The sequence below is a fragment of the Pantherophis guttatus genome, chromosome 3, assembly GCF_059756535.1.
Source record: "Pantherophis guttatus breed Tessera chromosome 3, ASM5975653v1, whole genome shotgun sequence".
Taxonomy (NCBI): Eukaryota; Metazoa; Chordata; class Lepidosauria; order Squamata; family Colubridae; genus Pantherophis; species Pantherophis guttatus.
Window position 1 is genome coordinate 75,145,605 of NC_142065.1, and position 21,576 is coordinate 75,167,180.

The window sequence follows — 21,576 nt, forward strand, 5'->3', positions numbered from 1 at the left end:
AGACATGGCAGAAAACAGGATTCTGAGATTTATCTGTAGACAGAGACCCTAAATCTCACTGGAAAAGAACAGGAATGCTTGGTTGCCCCCCCCCCCTTTGATGGTGAAGAAAAACAAAGAAAAACTTCAGCAACAGAGTGGTCGATGCCTGGAATGCACTACCTGACTCTGTGATTTCTTCCCCAAACCCCCAAAACTTTAACCTTAGACTGTCTACTGTTGACTTCACCCCATTTCTAAGAGGTCTGTAAGCACACCAATTTGCCTACCGCCCCTGTCCTACTGTCCCCACATATTCGTATCCTTACCCTGTATCCATAATCATGTTTATACTTGTTATCTTATATATGCTTGACGAATAAATAAATAAAAATAAAAAAGTCTCTATAAAAAATAAAAATAAAAAAGTCTCTTTCCTTCCCTCTTGCAGGTGTAGGGCTTGGTTCTTTGGCAGAGCCAAAGAAGGGCGGAGGTTTTCTTGGAAAGGGCTACCATCTTCCCCACGGGAAAGTTGCAGTGGGTTGTTAAAAGAGTCCGAAGTCAGGGAAAAGAGCCAGCCGGTAGCACGTGTGACGGGTTTTTTTTTTTTTTTTGCCAGCTGAAAGGGGCGGGAGCGTGGGCGAGCCCGGCGGTCTGAGCCTGCGGAGCTGCAGCCTCCCTCCGTCTTTATTAGTTGGATGAGCGGGAAGCGTGGGAAGGAGTCGCCGCCTTAGCGATCTGGTGGGTGACGGCGATGCCCGGAGAGCGAGGCAGGAGCGCGACCGCTGGCGGGACCCCAGAGCCTGAGGTAAAAAGAGCTCCCACGCTTTGTCCTCCAAGCTTCGCAGTCCCAAAAACTTTCAGGGAGAAAAGGAAAGGTGAGCTTCGGCTTCGGAGAAGAAAGCGGACGCCTTCGTCGCGTGCTTGTTGTGGGGGAAGATTTGGGAATAACTGCGCTTCTGAGTAGCTCTTGCAGACTCTCCAGTTTAGCCCGTCCAAGGCTTCGTAAGATCATCTAGCCGTGGCTGTGACGGTACAATATCAAACGTGGCTGCGTTACTGTTAAATCAGGGCGCTGGAAAGCGCTCGTCTGATTTTAGCCTCCCGCTGGCTCTTTGAATCCCGCCTGTAAGTGTGTTATTATTTTGTTCTTACCTTCTTCAGACTTGGATGCTTGGGTGACTAAAGAGACAAGGCTGCCCTATCTGGTCAGACGCTTGAGGGTATAAGAGGATCCAATATTAGGCTAGGTAGCTTCAAATCAAATTGGCTGAATCAAGACTGTAATCCAATTCCGCTGGCTAGGAAAAGAATCCCATTGAATTTGCTTCACAGAAAGCAAATTCTGTGAAGCAAATTCCATTAAGTTCAATAGGATTCTTTTCCTAGCAAGTGTTCCAGTGAGAGGATTACAGAACAATATTAATTCTCTTATAGAACAGAATCTAATTTTCCTCCTGTCTCCATCCAAACGTCTTACCATCCAAAGTCTTACTTTATTCCTCAGAGTTCACCCTTACTTATTCTTCAGTTGCCTCCTACTTTCCTTTCTGGTTTTCTTTTGCAGACCTGTTTCTTTTTTTCCTAGATTTTTTTTTTTCATTTTGATTCCACCACTTAGCTTGCTAGACTAGCTGATTGCTGTTCCCTCAATAGCTCCTATCTTTCTCATGTCACATTTCTATTTTTTTTTAAATTTTAAAAGATTTTTTTTTTAAATAGACTTCTACAGTAGTAGCTGATTGATCGATTATTATATGCTATCAAATTGGTGTTGATTCTTAAGGACTGTATAGAGCTTCATTAGACTGCAGAGCAGACTAATGAATCCTGAAATCTTTCACCCTTTGGCAATGTTTACTTTTGAAGATCACTGTCACTTCAAAAGTACCTCACTGATATATTCCCAACAGTGATTTTCATTTTTACCTACTCCAGCAGCTCAGAATTGGTTCCAATTTTATTCATGCAGTTCTTTTATTCATGTTAAATTCTTCTGTCCATTTTACATTATACTTATTGTTCACTTCATATTACGTATTTTTGCCATCCAAATAAGTGTTCTCTCTGGGACTTAGACTAGTTGCTGCAGTACACTGAACTATATGAAGCAAGTCTGTTCAGGAGAATGCCATAGTCTTACATCTATGGATAATTGTGGTCATTTTACCCCAAAGAAGCTTGGCAACTTAAATAGTCTGCTTAAACATGCTGTTCTGTGCATTAGTTTTTGTAGTAGTTTAAAATTTGCTAAGAAAATATCTGACATTTTAATTAGGTCGCATACCTAATTTGAATTCATATTAAAAATTGAATTTACATTTAAAATTGGCCATTTATGCAGAGTACTTTTAATTTTTTAAAGTGCTATATTCAAACAGAAGCAAATGGAATTACTTATGAAAATGCATACTTATATATGTTGCTTTTCCTCTATTTAAGTAATATACTTATCATCTGTTTACATTATCCCCTACTGGCTTAGTATTAGTTAAAGGAATATTTATTTGTCAGGCAACGTAGACTATAATATATCGGTGCTCAGATTTATATCACCATGTCTGGTATAATGCCAAAATATTATTTTTTATTTCAAGTATATTTGTATAGAATTCTTCCTCCGTTGAATAGTCTTTATTTTAAAACTGCAACTGTTGATTTTTGAAATATTTGGCATGGCTAAATTTTACAAAGTTTAGTAAGATCACCTTGTTTTTATGCTGAGCTTTTACTAGCATAAGGCTATATAACTTTGTTTTCTAAGAAATAAATAAAGGGGAGAATCAAATAATGTATAATGTATATGAGCTGATAAATGAAGGACTGGTTGAGTGAACTGACCCGGTCAACACATAGAGAGACTTTGTTTGGTCATTAAATGCTATTTGGTACAAAGAATGACAGTAAAAGAAAAATCAATGTAAGCATTTAAATGGGGGAAAAATGCTCGTGTGTGATTCCCCCCCTGTTTATATTTAAATTCGTATTTTTTCTATAAAAATATTTCAGTTAGTTTCAGATTCACATGGTAGAGTGTTTTGCATACTGAATAAAATCCACTGAACAGAATTCCAAATTCCTACAAATGTAGAGTATGATGTTCATTTCTCCTATAATTTAGAGTTTTGAAAAAACTATATTATTCAGTATTTCTTCAATTACCTGAAATAAGCTGAGATTTTAGTTTGATCTATTGTGTTTTGTTCTGTATTCTCAGTGTGTTTTCCTGATGCCATGGATTAGAACATTAGTAAGGAGTACGTGAACATTGTGGCAAATGTATATGTCATATAGTATAATAGAAAAATAATATCTATATATTAAATATGGTAATTTACTATCTATATATTAAATATGATAAAATCTAGCTGTAATATTGCACTGATGAAGGAATAGTATGTCAGATAGTGAATAGTAGCATCTGGAGGCTGCGTAATATGTCGACTATCCTTACTTAAAGAAAAATAGCAGGCATCGAAGTTGCTTTACCCATTTTTCTGTTGCTCTCCCAAGTGCAGTTAAATATCATAACTCTTCCTTTGCACATACCTAAATATAGACTGTAGACTCCTACAGGCATTTCGTCTTTACCTCAAGTTCTAAGTTATACTTATTTCCAGGACAAGAAATATTATAATTAACGTAAGAGACTGGTTTACATCTATTTGTGAAACAAATTGATCAGTCAGTTTAATCAATGGTTATTTAGTCTTCTACTACTTCTAGTTTCTTCCTGTTACATGTGTGACATTTTGAGGAAAATAATGGACCAATGAAATCTGGAGATATGCACCAGGCTGCTGGGCCTAGAAAATGCTACTTTATTCTACTGTTCGGGAAGAATAGGCCAAACTGAGAGTAAAGCAATATATTCAGTTCATTGCCAGCAGCTGAATGCTAATTATCTGAGACACTTCTGTGCACATCCATTAGTCAGGAAGGGCAAGTTTATATCATCTATTGGTTGTCCGAGTGCTGCAGACTTCAATAGAAGAAAATGTGTTACTTTCCAGAGCATTCTCTGGAAGGGCTGAGGAAGAGTCTGTTCACGCTTTACTCTGTTTTACTTGATTAACTCTTAAACTTGGGCAGTGGAAGTGCTATCTTTTGTGTGTGTGTGTGTATGTATGTATGCATGCATGTATGTATGTATGTATGTATGTGTCTATCATCAATCCATCTATCTATCTATCTATCTATCTATCTATCTATCTATCTATCTACCTACCTACCTACCTACCTACCTACCTACCTACCTACCATCTATCTCTATCTCCTGTGTTATTGCCAATGATGTATGTGAGTGAAAATTGATTGATGAGATTATAGCAAAGGTAAAGTGGAAAAGACTGAAACCCCCCCTAGACAATCAAATTCCACAACATAAAAAAATTACTACAACAGTGCATGAAGCTATATAATACACTCTTAATTATATAATTTAAAAAGGAAAGCTGTATCAGATAATGGATATGTATTTTGGAACAAATGTTCTTGAATATTGATAATTTAATATCCCATTAGTGTTTATACTAACATTTAAATTTTTCAAATTTTAAACATTCCCCTTTTTACTTTTTTTCCTGCTTTGTACTAACTTAATTGTTCTATTATATTATCATTTTTATATTTTGTTAATTGTATTCTCTACACTGGTGTTTCTGCATATTCATCTACATTATGCCTGTCTTTGTATCAGAAGTGAGTAAGATTAAATGTATAATATTATTTATTGTATTTAAACAGTTTCTTTTACTGTATTACAGATGCCTGATGATTTCCTGGCCACTAAGATGTTTTGAATGTTGAAATTCTCTTTCTAACAATGAATGGTTCACAATCATCATCCTTGTCTGGAATTTCTACTTGTGGTGGAGAAAAACGCTTCAATGTATTATTTTCTGCCATCTTCATGACTGTTGGGATTTTATCCAATAGCCTTGCAATAGTAATTCTCATGAAGGCATTTAAGAGGTTTAGGCAGAAATCAAAAGCATTGTTTTTGTTTTTTGCTAGTAGCTTGGTTATCACAGACATGTTGGGCCATCTCATCGTTGGAACTATTGCAGTATTCGTATATGCAAATGAAAAAAAATGGAAAAAATTTGATCCATCAGAAAAGATATTTTGCAATTTTTTTGGTAACTGCATGGTGTTCTTTGGACTTTATCCTCTTTTTCTGGGCAGTGTGATGGCTGTGGAACGCTGCATTGGAGTGACAAAACCAATATTTCATTCAACAAAAATGACTTTTAACCATGTAAAAATGATATTGACTATGGTGTGTCTTTTTGCTATTTTCATAGCTTTGCTGCCAATACTGACATCAAAGAAGTATACAATTCAAGCATCAAAAACCTGGTGCTTCTATCAAACAGAGAAAATTCAAGATTGGGAAGATAGATTTTACCTCTTACTTTTTTCATGTTTGGGTTTGCTGGCCCTTGTTATTTCACTTTTGTGCAATGCTGTGACAGGAATTACACTTTTAAGAGTCAAATTTAAGAGTCAACATAGACAGGGCAGATCTCATCATTTTGAAATGATCATTCAGCTCTTGGGTATAATGTTTGTCTCTTGCATTTGCTGGACTCCTTTCCTGGTAAGATCTTAACCACTCAACCACTTCCATTCTCATGTTATAGATAGCTTATCTTGTTCTAGGATAATATCTTAAGATCTTGGGTGGAATATAATGATACAGACATTTTCTAGATGAGGGTGGAAGCTGACTAATATGTCAAGCTTTCACAGGATGGTTTAATGGAAGTTATGGTTTCTTTTGTTTTTCTTTTTTATCTTGAAAACCAATTCCTTAGATAATGGGACTTACAGTATCACAGGAAAGAGTATTATATAAAAATGTTGAATATTTACCAAAGCAGTGGATGCAAACAGTGAATTGCATCACAGCTTTGCTTTGAAGGGCTGTTCCATTTGAAGATGTAATGAAATAATGTGCCCCTTCAAAGATCTACAGCAATATTTCTTGAAACAGTTGTAAAGTTTTTTTTCCCTATCAAAGCAAAACCAAAATACAAGTGGCTACTTTGTATTTTGAATGTAAATCCACCCATACCTTAAGTTTGTACTTACCACTAAAGTGTTTACTACATGGCTTCTTCCCCAATATTTAAATAAGATGATTAGAGGACTAGAGTGAATGGTTGCAAGAACTGGGTGTTGCTAGTGTAATGAAGAGAAAGACTAGGTGACATGATATCAGTCTACCAGTATTTGAGTGGCAGTCATAAAGAAGACGGGGGGCAATCTATTCTCCAAAGCAACTGAGGGCAAGACAAGAGGTTAAAGATGGAAATTTACAAAGAGAGAACCAAGCTAGAACTAAGAAGAAATTTCCTGTTTTAGTCAGTAAAACAGGTTGTCTTCAGAAGTTGTGGGTGCATCATCACTGGAGGTTTTTAAGAAGAGTTTGGACAGCCATTTGTCCAGAATGATATAGAGCAAATCTTTTTGGTACTGAGTGCCCAAACTGGAACATGCATATGCACATGCGTGCTGGGGCTCTGGAAACCCGAAGACCAGGTGGCCGGTGCACATGTGTGCACCGGCCTTTGGGTCTTTGGGTCTTTGGGTTTAGTCTTCACATGCACTGGAAACCAGAAGAGCAGCTGGCAACGGTGTGAGTGCCCAGAGAGAGGGCTCTGCATGCCACCTCTGGCACGTGTGCCATAGGTTCGCCATCACGGATATAGGGTCTCTTGCTCAAGCAGAAGGTTGGAGTAGTAGACCTCCAAGATTCCTTCCAACTTTGTTATTCTGTTATTTGTTATTTATAGGTAACAAATTGTAAAATATGAGGCAGACATTCAGTCTAGTCTTCTGTGAAGAAGGCATTTTGTTAGCTTGATTCAAATATCACAGCAAACTATGTTTAAAATAGCTTGTGCTAATCAGAATCTATTTTATTTGGATCTGTCTTAGCACGATCTAAGAAGCATATAAGGTTTATTCAACAAATCATGGGTAAGGGAAATCATGACTGCATGAGCTTTAAACCAAAGAAACTGTTTTCTTAGGTTTGAAGCCCACTGTTTTTATTGTAAATTTGTTGCTTTTTTGTACTTGGTTACAGAATGATAAAAGCCTAAAAACTGCAATAGCAAAAATGCACAGGAAGCACATTTAAAATCATAGTTTGTTAACTTTGTATGCTTGGAATCAATTCATGCAGTGGGCCCCTAACCATGGATTGGCCTAATATTTGAATGGCCATTATTTTCTTAAATATGGAAGGGCTGTAATTTAGTAGCACTTTACACCAACGGAGATGGGTGGTAAATAAATAAATAAATAATAAATAAATAAATAGTAAACATAATGACTATTTTCAAATTCCATGAAATATGTGAAAAAAATTAATTTTAATTCAAATGTATAAATGATTCTCATTCTCTTTTACTGTTTAACACTATAGTGTTTTCTGACTATAAACTATAGTTTCATCAGCTAAAGGGTTTTCTTTTATTTATTCCAAGAAGAATCACATGCTCTTCCTGAATAAATATGATATGGAATATTTTAAGACATTTCGGATAGGTACTTGAGACAAATTAGGCATAGAGTTTAATGTTACTTAATGTTACTTACTTACTTTAATGTTACTTACGTAATGTTAGTTACATTAGTTATGGAAAAACATCTGGTACTTTGGAATCATTAGGGAATTGGTATTGTAGGAAGTTATTATCTTAAATTGCACCTCCTTGTTTGTTTTAATTAAAATAAAAATAATCTAGCACTGTTTACATTTTTGGAGAATAATGCACTATAGATCGACATTCGGTGTTTAAATATTAAGCCATAAGGTGCATTAGAAATTCAATACTACTGAATCAATGAGGACTGGATAATAATAAAAACCTCCTAAGTCAGCAGTAATTTATTTTTATCATCAGTGTGGATGAGGGTACATCATAAACAGTGTCTTTAAAGAATGTTCAGCAAAAAAAGAGTGATAAAAAGAAGCAATAAGTTTGTACTTAGAAGAATTTGCCTGATAGCACCAAGTGGAAAGAATGTCCTGTTAAACTTTTTACAAGTCTATCCACACAACATTATTATGATATGAATTAACTGTATGGAAACAGCAATCCTATGCAGCATAAATGGAAATACACAAGATGTTTGATTAAAGAGAGCATAAAATATTTCATTGTTCAGTATTTCATGATAATTTTAAACTTCTTAAATCATCACACTACAGTACTTTAATCATTCTTACTGAGGCTAATGAGAGTTCAGCCTAGGTCATAATGACAGAAATGCAAAAGTCACAATTATAATAGAAGTTTCACTTATAATAGAATTACCTATCTAATAAATTATAGCTGCTTTATAAAAACAGTTTTCTTTGGAAATCAGTTAATATTGTATAATGCAGAGATATGCATTCAAGGGTTAATCTACATGTAGCATCAGGCATATGAAAATTAAGCATGTTCCAGCTGGATCAATCACAATAAGTAAAGTTGTTTTACATAATAAGGTATTAATACCCACTGATACACTTTTAGCTTGAAATGACTAACTGAAAAAATAATTGAGTACCGGTAATTCCATGCTAGGTTTAAAAATCAAATTTTAATCCTGATTACATTATTACAGTAACTGATTCAGGATCCTTTTCTGTTACCTAGTTATGAGCAATCCCGCTCTATAATTCTTTTATCATGAACAGATTATTAAGTATTTCTATATGTAGATACATTTGGTCATAATCCAATAGCAGTTTGCAAGTACAGCAGTACCATAATGCATTGGACCTCTTAAATTCAAAAGGCCTAGCCCACTTAATAGAAAGTAGAATACTTTATATGGGAAAAAGTACTGAACATAATTATCCTGTAATTGGAGGAAAACGACATGAGTTCTATTTGTAGATGGACTTATCTGATTTCTCAATACTTAGAATACTTGATTTACAACTTGTTATCCTGATGTTTTTTTTATGGATTTCATAAAGCATAGTCTGCTTTCATATTTAAGATTTCATTATATTTTTCTGATATTATTTTAAAAATAATCCTGTTTTTTTCTCTCCAATAGCATTATTTCATTCTTCATTTTACATTTCTTTTTTTCCCTATCCCACAAATATATTAAACTAACTTTGCTTTACAGTTAGTTACATTTTTCCAAGTTATTCTTTAGGCAACTGAAGCCTTTATTGAAAATTTCTATTCCTTTAAAAACTTGAATAGAAAATATAATCAGTAGAAAAAATATCTTTCCCATTAGATGTTTTCTTACTTTGTTACTTGCAGTAACTCAAGAGCACTTATAGAGAATCACATTTCATTCAGACAGGAAGAGATAATGCGAAAGTCTCTGTGTATCTGTGGGAAAAAAAGAAAGTATTTGAAGAAACATCTTCAATGCAGCTCTTCTGTAAAATTAAGAAAAAAGGAAAGGAAAAAATATTAATTTGATATTAAAAAAAAGTCTTAAAAGTAGTCACCACTATTCTTATTTCTTCAGCTGCCTGTTTCAGTTTAATATTTCCCGAAAGAACCTCATTAGGTGCTTTCAAAAGAAAAGTGAACTCTTTTAGGAAGAGGTTTTTTCCTGTCAATACTCCACAGGATCTGACACTTTCTTCTTAATATTTTTAAAGATAACTATCATTGACATACCCTTATTACTTTTTCACACTTTGTTTGCTTCACATCTTGGTAGAAAAAGAAAGTCTCTTGATTATCAATTCCATTAGAAGATTTTAAATACTGAATTTAATATTTTAAATACTGAATACGACCAAATACTTTCTTTAATCATGTATGGAACACATTCTCTAATAAGTAGATAATTCTTTAATAATTTTTGCTAATGCATAAATATTGCTTCTGAATTCGTTTCGGGCTTTTTGTACCTTTCAGGCTCATCTGGTATCATGTAACTAGTAATAATTTCCTTCCTATGAACTAGCAGTAATTATTTCTGCCATTTTTCATTTTGCCTCACACTTCGATCATAGTTAAGTTAATAAGTTTATGTGAGCAGTTTTCTAAAATGTCTTACAGGCAAATTACTTTGGTGGACTTAGTGAAACTATATAATTTTTAATCTTTGGTGGACCTGAAACTAACTCTCTCTCTTTTGAATGTCAAAAAAACAAAAAAACAAAAATGTTTTGGGAGAACATGGCTGAGTATTTGCTTATGAAATCTGTGGATTTAAAGTGTTTGTTGCTTAGAGCAAAGCCTTATTCATATTATCAGTGATTTATCGCCAGTACCCAAAGGGTAGTGGGGAATAATTATTTCCATTCATTAATTGCATGTTATCATCTTCTTAGATGTAAAATCTTTTTTTTTCACATTTGGATGGTATAGAGCAGGAGTCCCTGATCCCAGTCCGTGGACCAGCACTGGTCCATGGCATGCCAGAAACCGGTCCATACAAACATGGAAAGCCCCATCTACAGGATGCAGGCAGCACGCAAAACCATGGTCTCTCCGGTCCACGGAAAAAACCTTTCTTCATGGAATTGGTTCCTGGTGCCCCAAAGGTTGGGGGCCACTGGTATAGAGATGTTGAGCCATTTGTGAACACTGGATTCTGGGTATTTATATGAGTTGTGAATTGCTTCGATTTGTACAAATACTAGCAGAGATTGTAAATTGTATTGTATAATTACAATTGCATTGTAAATTTTATATAAGAATGCACATCCTATGCATATAAAGATAATTTGGCCAACCATTTTTAATGAAAATAATGAAAATCACTGATTTGCTTATGCCCTTAATAGTTATTATTGTTGTTGTTATGGATATAGTTATTTTTTAAATAGGCAAATTACAGGGAATTATATTCACTATAATTTTCATTGTATAATTTATAATTATACAATTGTATATAATTTACAATTATACAATTGTATATAATTTACAATCCCACAACAGTTTCCTTTAAAAATGTTACTCTGTCTCACCATAACAGACCTATTAATATTAATACAGTGCAATGTTTTTAAGAGTATGGTTCAAAATCAATGGCGCAATAAAACTCAAAAGAAGAGCCTATCACTTCTAATCTCTCTCCCAAATCAACAGCATAAAACATGATGAAATTAAGAAATGATAATGTATCCCCTTATCAGCAACTCTTTGATTATCTGCAGTGCTATGCAGTGGTGGGATGACTTCCAATTGGCAAGAACTTCTGCCTTATTCTTCCTCCTATTTCTATGTTTCCCTTCTAAAAAGCAAGATGCTTTTGCACATTGACTTCTGCCCTCTATTCTTTCCGGTCAAACAATAACTAGTTGGCTCCACAAAAAGCAAAAGTGTCAAGAAAAAGAAGGATAGGAAAAAGGATTAAGTGCTAGCTGCTAGTCCTATTTTGGGTGGTCCCTCATTGAGTAGTTGTAGGATCAATGCCACCAGCAGGTATTCTACACATAGCCATGAAAATGATGAAACTTGCAGCCATACTGAGGGGATCTCAGTCTGGGTGTGTTCCAGGATACACCCATGAATTCAGATGCCTAGATTTTAATGTTTTAAGACTATATAGCTAAAATTTTCCTGTCACTTGTTCTTGTTGCTTTGGATATCAGATATAGCCTGTGATATATGACTTAATTGCATCCTCTTTGGATGAATCAATGTGTTCTATAGTGGGATATAGAACTTCAGAATTCTTTGCTAAAGTGGCTTAGATGTTGACATCTCTATTGTACAATATTTCAGTATACTCTTTTTGCTTTGTTTCATTTGATCTTCTTTGAAATTGATACCATGTGTCCATTGTTATTCTTTACCATATCAGTTTGAGGTTGGAAACTTCTTTCATCTTGAGGATCCTTTGGAAAAATTTATTTGTTTTTCTATGCCTTTTCAAACTTTGGTATCTGTAGAGATGTTGTAATACTGCTTGAGTCTTTTAGCAGTTGTCTGAATTAAGACCGCTGATTTTATAGATAATTTATTATGAGGAAAAATAGTAATCTTTTTAGTTAAATGTAGTGCAATTGGGAGCAAGATAACTATTCTTCCTTACAATTCTGTTTATTATAATTCAATGGGAGAGTCCTTCTTTTAGATCCTATGGAGGGTCAGTTATTTGGATTATGTGAAAGTACCTCCTGTGGGGTAACTTTGCTATCTCTATGTAAATACTGATCATCATAGCTGTTTACCATCATGCAAAATACAAATTACTGAGCTAAATACTACAACCAGGCATGTTTATATTAATTTTTATTTTGCATGCCTTTAATTTTCTAGACTTATTTCCAAATAATTTTAAAAGTAAAATTTAAATTTATCTCTCTAGATTATTTATTTTAATAGATACATATGCATTTTAGGAACATTTTATTTATATTGTTAAACATTTTATATAATCGTCAATTTTAATTTCTTTGTGGTAGGCTTTTTGGCTCTGTATGATATCTTCAATCATAGGACTCTAAAACTTCATCCAAAACCATAGAGAGTAAGGAAGATGACCTTGATGGAAATATTCAGGAACCATGATCTAGGCCAGGGGTGTCAAACTTGTGTTGTCATGGCAGCGTCACGTGATATATTGCGACTTTCCCCCCTTCACTAAACTGGACGTGGGGATGGCCAGCATGTGACGCATCTGGTCCATGGGCCGCAAGTTTGACAGCCCTGATCTGGGTTGAAACATTTTTTTAAGTTGAGAAGAATGACAAAAAGTGGCTCAGGCAGATGCCTTCCTACAGCACAATCACTTGCAAGACTTTGTTATTATAACCAATCTCAGTAAAAGTAGTTTTAGCTATTCTGCAGAATTGATTTTCTTTTCTGGTTTACCTAGTGGGAGTGACACATAATAACTTCTTTTATGTTCAGAACATGTGTTAAATTCTTATACATGCTTACATCATATTGGTGATATCTATTTAGAACATCATAAATTAACATAAAAGTTAAATCCAAAATATTTCTTTGGCAGTAGAGAAGATAATACTTATCCTTTCCCAGTACTAAAAACCTAGAGTGTTGGAAGTTGACTGCTATTACTGATGGTAATATCTTCTCTACCTCCACACAAGGAGAACCAGAACTCCAGAAAGGCCAACTGGTATTTAGCTGTGTTTATAAACACACAGAATGATAATTTCCAGATATTATGTGGAATAGCTGTAAAATACAATTTCTACTTATGAAGTTTTTCAAACTATTTTCTATGTTTCCAGTGGCCTGACTCTTAATAGTAGGGTAGCCTTTATGCCTTTCAGAAGTATATAATTATTTACTTATAATAATCTATCATTGTGTAGATTTGATGCAAAAAAGTACAAATTGGGGAAAATGGCATCTGCAAATAACTTCAAATAAACAAAATGGAAAAAATTGTAAGAAAGAATAATGTAGAAGTTAAGAGTAAATAATATTGAAAAGGTCAGAATTAGAAATGAACACAAAAGATAATTATAGGAACATAATTCAGCTATGTAAGCAACACTATACTATATTAACTTTTCTTCATCTGTTACTAGTTTCTAAGCAATATGATCTCTTTTCAAAAAGAGATTTTGACTCCTTATGATATCAACTTTAATTTTTAATGGATTAATTTTCAATCCACGATGGTTCAAATCCAGAACCAGCTTTATAAAAATATCTATAAAGTAGTTCCAGATATTCAGTAATTCCTATTTTACTGTTAAACCAAATTACATGTATTATTGTTAAAAATAGTAATATATTTTTGACTTTTTTTTCTGATGAATAATACAACTTATTTCATTTTGTAGGTAATCATGGCCATTATTGGAATAAATGGAAATACCTCCCATAAAATAGTACCCTGTGAAACTATAATTTTTGCTCTTCGAATGGCAACGTGTAACCAAATATTGGATCCATGGGTATATATTCTTTTGAGAAAAGCTGTTCTTAAAAAATTGTATGAGATTGCTAGAAGATTTTGTGGAGTACACCTCATTAATTTGTCTACATGGGAACTCAGTTCCATTAAAAATTCTTTAAAAGTGGCAGCAATTTCAGATTCACCAATTAGTTCTAAGCTGACAAACCAACAAATCAGTATAAAAGTACCATAAAATGAAGCACAGAAAATGATGAAAGTAAAGGTTTGTTGTGTACATTAAAACCCAAGAAGTGGCTCCAATTATAGATATGTCTCAATCTGGAATTGCTACTACAGGATATTTGACTTGTGAATATAAAAAATCTTTTTTATTGGACATAACCAGCCACATCTAGTGCCAAATACAGGTAGTTCTGGATTTACAACAGTTTGTTTAGTGGCTGTTCAAGTTACAACGGCACTGAAAAATGTGATTTATGACCATTTTTCATAGCAACAGCACTTAGATTTATATACCGCTTCACAGTACTTTCCATCCCTCTCTAAGCGGTTTACAGAGTCAGCATATTGCCCCTAACAAGCTGGATCTTCATTTTACCCACATCGGAAGGATGGAAGCCTGAGTCAACCTTGAGCCTGGTGAGATTCGAACCGCCAAACGGCAGTCAGCAGAAGTAGCCTGCAGTACTGCATTCTAACCACTGCGCCACCGTGGCTCATAGTTACAACTTTTGCAGCATCCACATGATTGTGATCAAAATTCAGATGATTGACAACTGGATCATATTTATGACTTTTTCTGTCCCTTTTGCAACCTTCTGACAGACAAAGTCAAAGGGGAAGCCAGGTTCATTTAACAACCAGATTACTAAGTTATCAACTGCAGTGATTCACTTAACACCTGTGGCAAGAAAAGTTGTAAAGTGGGGCAAAACCCACTTAACAAATGTCTCTCTTAACAACAGAAATGTTGGGCTCCACTTGGACATAAGTCGAGGACTACCTGTATTTCCGGAATTTCTAAAATAAAAAAAGGGAGGCAATGATTATAATACTTAAAATTATTAAATAAAAATGTTAAAGAACCTCAATAAAAATAACACGTTAGCGGCTGTGAAATAATTCTGAATGAAGTAGAGATTTAAATGTTTGGGGTTTATGTTAAAATGAAACTTAAAAACATGTTATCAAATGTAAATGCTTAACAGCACAATTAAAATTGATTATTCTTGAAAATGTTTAGCTCTGTTGGATTTGATGACAATATGCATACATATGTGACAGAATTTAGAGACCAGTGTGTCCAAACAACACAACTTTTGAGAAGTAATATTTTATTAACACTTCAGATGGGAGCAGAATGAAACCAGGGCAAGCATGAAAAACTAGATAATTAAGTATCGTAGTGTTGAATTTTACAATGGATGTGCAGTGACATTATGTAAAAAGCATTAATTTTGAAAATGTTCCTTGACTTGCTAGTATAAAGCTTTTGCTGTTGTTGTTGTTTTTTTGCAAATATTTTATCTAAATCTTATAAAACAGATGGAATATTACTTTATAAATGAAATAGCCCTGCATTTTGGATTTTCTGAGCAGAAACAAATGTATATAAATTGGTGTAACACAATAAATTAATTTTGTAATCTGAAAATTCCACCCTACAATTTTAATGGTTACTAAACAATTGGATGCTATACTATATTGATATTTTGAATTATAGTCATATGATTATACAATTACTTCCAAAGTATTGTGAGTGTTTAAGACTACAGTCAAGTCACATGTATGCATAGAAAAGTTGTATAGTATATATAGTATTATATGTCAAATGTTAATTTAGGTTTAATTTTACTGTTATATATTATTTCATATTTGCAGGCTCATCTTATTAATAGATACACAAAAGTCAAACACTTGCTGGTTTTATTGACAGTAGATTCAGGCAACATTAATGTGAGAATATATCATTCTTGGTTTGAGCTAAATAAAAGAATGCATTACATTTAGTTTAAATCATAATACTTCATGTTAAATGTAAAAGACATTAAATATGCCCAATAAACTGAATTTTCAATACACAAAAGATTAAATGGAAGCTTTTACACATATTAATATATTATTAAATTAACAGCTTATTAAATTGATTTACATATGTATAAATACAGACTCTTAATAGAACGTATGTATGTTCTCTCTGGCTCTCTGGCTCGCTCTCTCTCTCTGTGTCATAGATCTTAGCTGTAAATTGTTAGAAGTTAGCATCATTTCATTGTTTGTATATAGCTTCACATAGTTTGTATAAAATGTATGTATAAATTTACAGAATAGAATAGAATAACAAAGTTGGAAGGGACCTTGTAGGTCATCTAGTCCAACCCTCTCGCCCAAGCAGGAGTCCCTACACAATTTCCAGATAGATGGTTTAGATTTAGTAAGGTTCCTAGGATCTCAGGCAATCAAGTGCCCAGGATTTTTTCTCACTTGCATTATGCTGGAGCTTTCTTTAAAAAACAAAACTGGCAAAGATAATTAAAGTAGAATTTTACAGAATGAAATCAGCATGCTAAAGAATGCCAGTGCTATTATTGCTATTATCCGTAGCGTATAATATTTTATTACTATTCATGTCTACATGCTGGTCATCCAAAAGAGTTATGTGTTAGGTATACTGTATGAGAGAGAAATAAAGAGAAAATGCAAAGTTTTATTAACCGTTTTCCAAATTTAGGCCTGTACAATTTCTAACCTACCATACTGAATTAACCCCACCACAGGGGCGGGTTCTAATTTTTTTTATTACCAGTTCTGTGGGCATGGCTTATTTTGTGGGCGTGGCTTTGGAGGTAATGTGAATGGGTGGGCATGGCCAACTTTTTTTTTTTTTTTACTTTTAAAAGCATTATTTCTACAACCTTAAGAGGTTGCAGAAAAAAAATGCTTTTAGAAGCTTCTGTCAATCAGGCATATCTGCTGGGATCACCAGAAGCTTTTAAAGGGATTTTATTCCCTACAATCTCTTCAGCTGAAGAGGTTGCTTTTAGAAGCTTCTGACGATCAGGCAAATCTGCTGGGATCGCCAGAAGCTTTTAAAGGGATTTTAGAAGGGGTTGCAGAAAAAATGTTTTCAGAAGCCTCTGAAGATCCCAGCTGAGCCGCGCGATCATCAGAGGATTTTTTTTTAACTTTTAAAAGCACTTTTTCAGCCAAAGAGGTTGTAAAAAAATGTTTTTAAAAGTAAAACAGAAAAAGCCTCTGATGAGGTGGGCGGGGTAAGCGAGTGGTGACCGAGCTGGGGTATGGCCAGCCAATGTTATTACCGGTTCTCCGAACTACTAAATTTTTTTACTACCGGTTCTTGTGAACCGGTGCGAACCGGGAGCAACCCACCACTGCCCCACCAGTTATGTAAAAGCAGCCTGCCAAGTGTCTCTATTTTTATGTTCCAGAAAAAGATCTTAATCGTTGAAATGTAAAGCTGGTGAAAGATAATTCCTAAATTGCAGGTGTGACAGTGATAGAGTAATCAAATGTTAACATTTAGAAAAATGAAGAAATATAACAATGTGGAGGATATCCGCATCATTTTGTTATCATTACCAATTTTTTGCAGCTTTCTTGAATAAATATTATCATCTGGATAGAGTAGGCTTGATATATAGAGAGCAAGATTACAGTTCAGTGATGGAACATGTACTTATACATGGAAGGTATTAAATTTGTAGTATCTTCAGGGAAGGCTGGAAAGGGCCTTTTTCAATACTGTTAATATAGTCAATACTGAGCTAGATGGACCTCAAATCTGACTTGATCTAAAAAGCCCTTTAATCTATAACAGATTGATGCTATCATTATACATCATTACATTACATTATGCATATAATATTATTATACATTACAACCGAGTCCTTTCGCCTTGCTCTGATGTTTGAAACTGGACTTTTGAAGATAGAGTCCACAGCATTACTATGTTATATCCAATTTACAGGTACATAAGAATATTTCTGTTTATTCAGTGGTACTTCCCCTCTATAGTACTTAGCCCATGCATCCTGCAAGTCTCTTCCGGGTGCTCTCCAATTTTCTGGAGTAGTTTTGGGAAGAGGGAGAGAGAGATGGTTCCAGAAGAATGGATTTTATTCCTTCACTATAATAATTCTTTTGGACAAAACCTGCCTAGGGTGTTTGAATAGTTAAGTTAGTCTCAGTGACTATGACTGATGTTTTGGAAATCTTCACAAATGAAAAGAGTAAATGATATTTAAATTTGTGGGCTTGAAGAAGGGGTATCAAGTGAATAAATATGTATGTAATTTGCATTTTTTTCATTCTGGCTGTATTGTTTTCATTCTGTATGTATATTTCTATTTATAAATTGTATAAAATGCAGAGTGAATGTATGATGTAGTGCCTCATTAAATTTATTATAATGTGCCTTTATTGTTATGATGTGCTTGGAATAGCAAGGGAGAATCGCAAATGCTGAAAAAAAAAGTCATACTGTGAAAGTCACAGAAGTATTACAAATACTGGGAATATTATTGGTGACTGTATAGTTTCAGTATTTAAAGGTGACTCTGCTAACTTTTTCTGGTTGCAAATAAAGCTATTTAATATTTGCTGTTTTGTCCTTGGAAATGTAAAACAAAAAGAACATAACATTATTACGTTCCACCAGACTTAGGTAGAACATTTGATCATATGAATTTCTTTTCTGTACCTTCCTCACTCAACTGGACAACTTTTAAGAATATCCAAAGAACTTGCATGTCCAGGACACAGACTGAAATGTTTTCAGAGTTCAGACTGTAGTTGGATTTTATATTAATAAGTGCTATTTTAGATACTCTACTCTTTAAACAAATAATATCCTCTGCATTATAAATGAATATATTAGAGAAAAAGATTCTAGCCTCGTCTTGAATTTCTGATTTTCCATGTGGGGGGAGGGATTTCAGATAGAGCATTAAATTTGGCTAAATGTTACCCACTAACTGTTTTAAAGGTAATAAGAGACTCTTGATATTTATTTGCTCTTTACTCACTTTCACTTAATAGACTACATATAACACACATGTTGTTCCCTCATAATTGGGGCCTTAGTGAACCAGACTGTGGAATACCTGTCTATTTTGAATCAATAATCCTTTATGTATGAACTCTGAGAAATTCTGGAGATTTGAATTGTGTTCTTATCTTCTGAGAGGAGAAACAAAGATCCAACAAACTACAGATCAAAGGGGGACCACAAGAATCAATCCTGGAATCTTTACTCTTCAGTTTGTTTGTTTTTAACCATTGGTATAAAGAGAATGCTTGCAAAATTGGTGATGACAAAAAAATGGATGCAATAACCCTAGAAGGCAAAAATAAAATTAAATCTTAATAAATCAGGAAAACAAACTAAAAGGGACAGAATTAAATGCAGTGAAGCAATTGCAATCTTTTTCACTTAGGAAACAAATTGATATAAAGCTATAAGATATCAAATATCTGGTTTGGTAATAGTTTTGAAAAAGGTAGCAGTCTGTTGCAAACTAAATGGAGTCACCAATTCAATGTAGCTATAGACATAAATGCAATTCAAAAAAAATCAATAGAAGTTTTCTAAATCATAGGAAGTCATCATTTTTCCATTGCTTTTTGATCAAACTTCCTGTCAAGTTTAGTGTCCATTTTTGGGCAAAATATTTTAAGAAATTCAAAGACAAATAGGTTTAGAAAGGAAAATTCCAGTCTAATTTAATATATGGTAAGTTAAATGAAATGGATTGCATAAAACCAAAATATTATTCCCCCTTGTTTTTAATAATTTCCTTTTATGTTTTATTAAAATAATTGATTGGAAACTGTAAAGAGATTCCATATGGAGAGTGCAAGTGACCTAGTATTATGCACAATCTCTAGATCAGGTCAGGCCTGGCATGTACAGAGACAGATCCCAATTCTCACTTAAGTGATATGTTTGTTTGGATTCGAGCAAAGATGGATTCTCCCATAAGGCTGGACTATGTACAATATTTCAGCAAGCACTTATACTTTATTTGATTGCATAAGGAAAAACACACTCATTAGAAAGGAAACACATCTGTGGAACAAAAATATATTAAAATATCCTCATCACTTCCTCTCATTTAGTGAACATAAGCAATTTCAGCAAAGTTTATTTAAAAAAACTATTGTAATTTCCAGAGAAGTCAGAGCAATTTCCTTTTAAAGACTTGTTGCTGTCTCAGCTACCTCCGACACATCTTCACATACTCAGGCATCTGTCTCCCAATTAACACAATTCAACATAGCAACTTTCATCAAGATCATTTATGATAGCCTGGCCAACACTAGAACCTCAGGTTTGGATATTTTAGATTTATGATGAAATGCAGCAGGGTCATTCAGTTTGGTATCCAAGTACTTAGTTATGATGTTTTCTCTGGATTCTATTTGTGCCTCAAACACATTTCAGCCATTGAGCATTCCTTCTATTTCACCAGAATTTTTCTATATATATATTAGAATTCCATGACATCAATGCTATTCAGCATGATGCCAAAATTTATATTGTGATATTATAGTGCAACCCTGCCCTTTGGCCCTTGCATCATCACACTGAACAGAGATTTATAGGAGGTAGAATGTGCGTCACAATGAATGGTTTCATTATTGTTCACCTTTCTGCCTTGTAGACACCGCTGAGCACTTCTGAGACCTCAGAATCCAGACATGCATCTAATATTTCTGTGTTGATGTCCTGCTTTGGTCACATAACAATTATTATTTGAAGACAAAAGCTACAAAAAGTGTATATTTTAGTTGAAACCTAGGGAAGGGTTGCCTTTCAAAGGAAAAACATCTACTTCACATCAGAGGTGATATTCAGCAGGTTCTGATGAGTTCTGAAGAACCAGTAGCGGAAATTTTGAGTAGTTTGGAGAACCGGAAAATACCACCTCTGACTGGCCTTGCCCCCATCTATTCTCTGCCTCCCAAATCCTAGCTGATCAGGAGGAAATAGGGATTTTGCAGTAATCTTCCCCTGCAGTGGGGAGGGAATGGAAATTTTACAGTATCCTCATCCTGCCACGCCCACCAAGCCACGCCATACCCACCAAGCCACGCCTACAGAACCGATAGTAAAAAAATTTAAATCCCACGACTGCTTCACATGCACGAAGTTCCAGACTCAATCTGTGGCCTGGCACTTGGAAAGATCTTTCAAGCCCTTCCCTGAAAATACAATAATACTCAGTAAAGATAGCATTGAGCAAAGTACGGTAGATCAATGATTTCATTTTTTGGCTGGGTTAAGATGTAATCCACAAAGAATGGGGCAATGTGCTGTGTTTAAGCTAAAGACAAAGAGACCACAAAATGACATGCTACGGAAGCAAAGCAGGACAAGACAGGGCCGTGATCTTAAGCCGCCCTGAGTTGCTTGATAGTGAAATTGGCAGCATATAAATTTCATAAACAAATAAATAAAAAGTAAGTGAGTTTTATGTTGGAATGGACACAATCGTTATGCATTATTATAAGTAAACTAGACTTTTTTGGGGGGCTTTTTTTCAGGTTAATAAAAGTCTTGAGATGTGTTTCCTCAGAATTCTAAATATTGCCTCTTTCCTGAACTCTAACAGCACTTAATGCATGTTCGTGATTTCTGTGCTACTGGCACATACTCCCAGATTCCTCTGAACTATCTGAATTCATAAATGTTCTTGGGAAACTATTTTATGAAGATCAAGGGTGGGATGTTTTAGTGCCCTG

The 21,576-nt window shown here is 34.3% G+C and overlaps 1 protein-coding gene across 3 annotated transcripts; it reads left to right on the forward strand.

Moving 5' to 3' along the window:
• Nucleotides 1–602: 602 nt before the first annotated feature.
• Nucleotides 603–18,431, forward strand: PTGFR (prostaglandin F receptor). Of its 3 annotated transcripts, none has more exons than XM_034437056.3 (3): nt 603–787; nt 4,746–5,581; nt 13,736–18,431. In XM_034437056.3, exons 2-3 carry the CDS (start codon nt 4,805–4,807, stop codon nt 14,042–14,044), a joined length of 1,086 nt encoding a protein of 361 aa, XP_034292947.2. In that variant the 5' UTR covers nt 603–787; nt 4,746–4,804; the 3' UTR covers nt 14,045–18,431. The 3 variants fall into 3 exon arrangements, with proteins under 3 accessions (XP_034292947.2, XP_034292946.2, XP_034292945.2); XM_034437055.3 differs by having other exon boundaries at nt 606–857; XM_034437054.3 differs by having other exon boundaries at nt 617–1,107.
• The last annotated feature ends 3,145 nt before the right edge of the window (nt 18,432–21,576 follow it).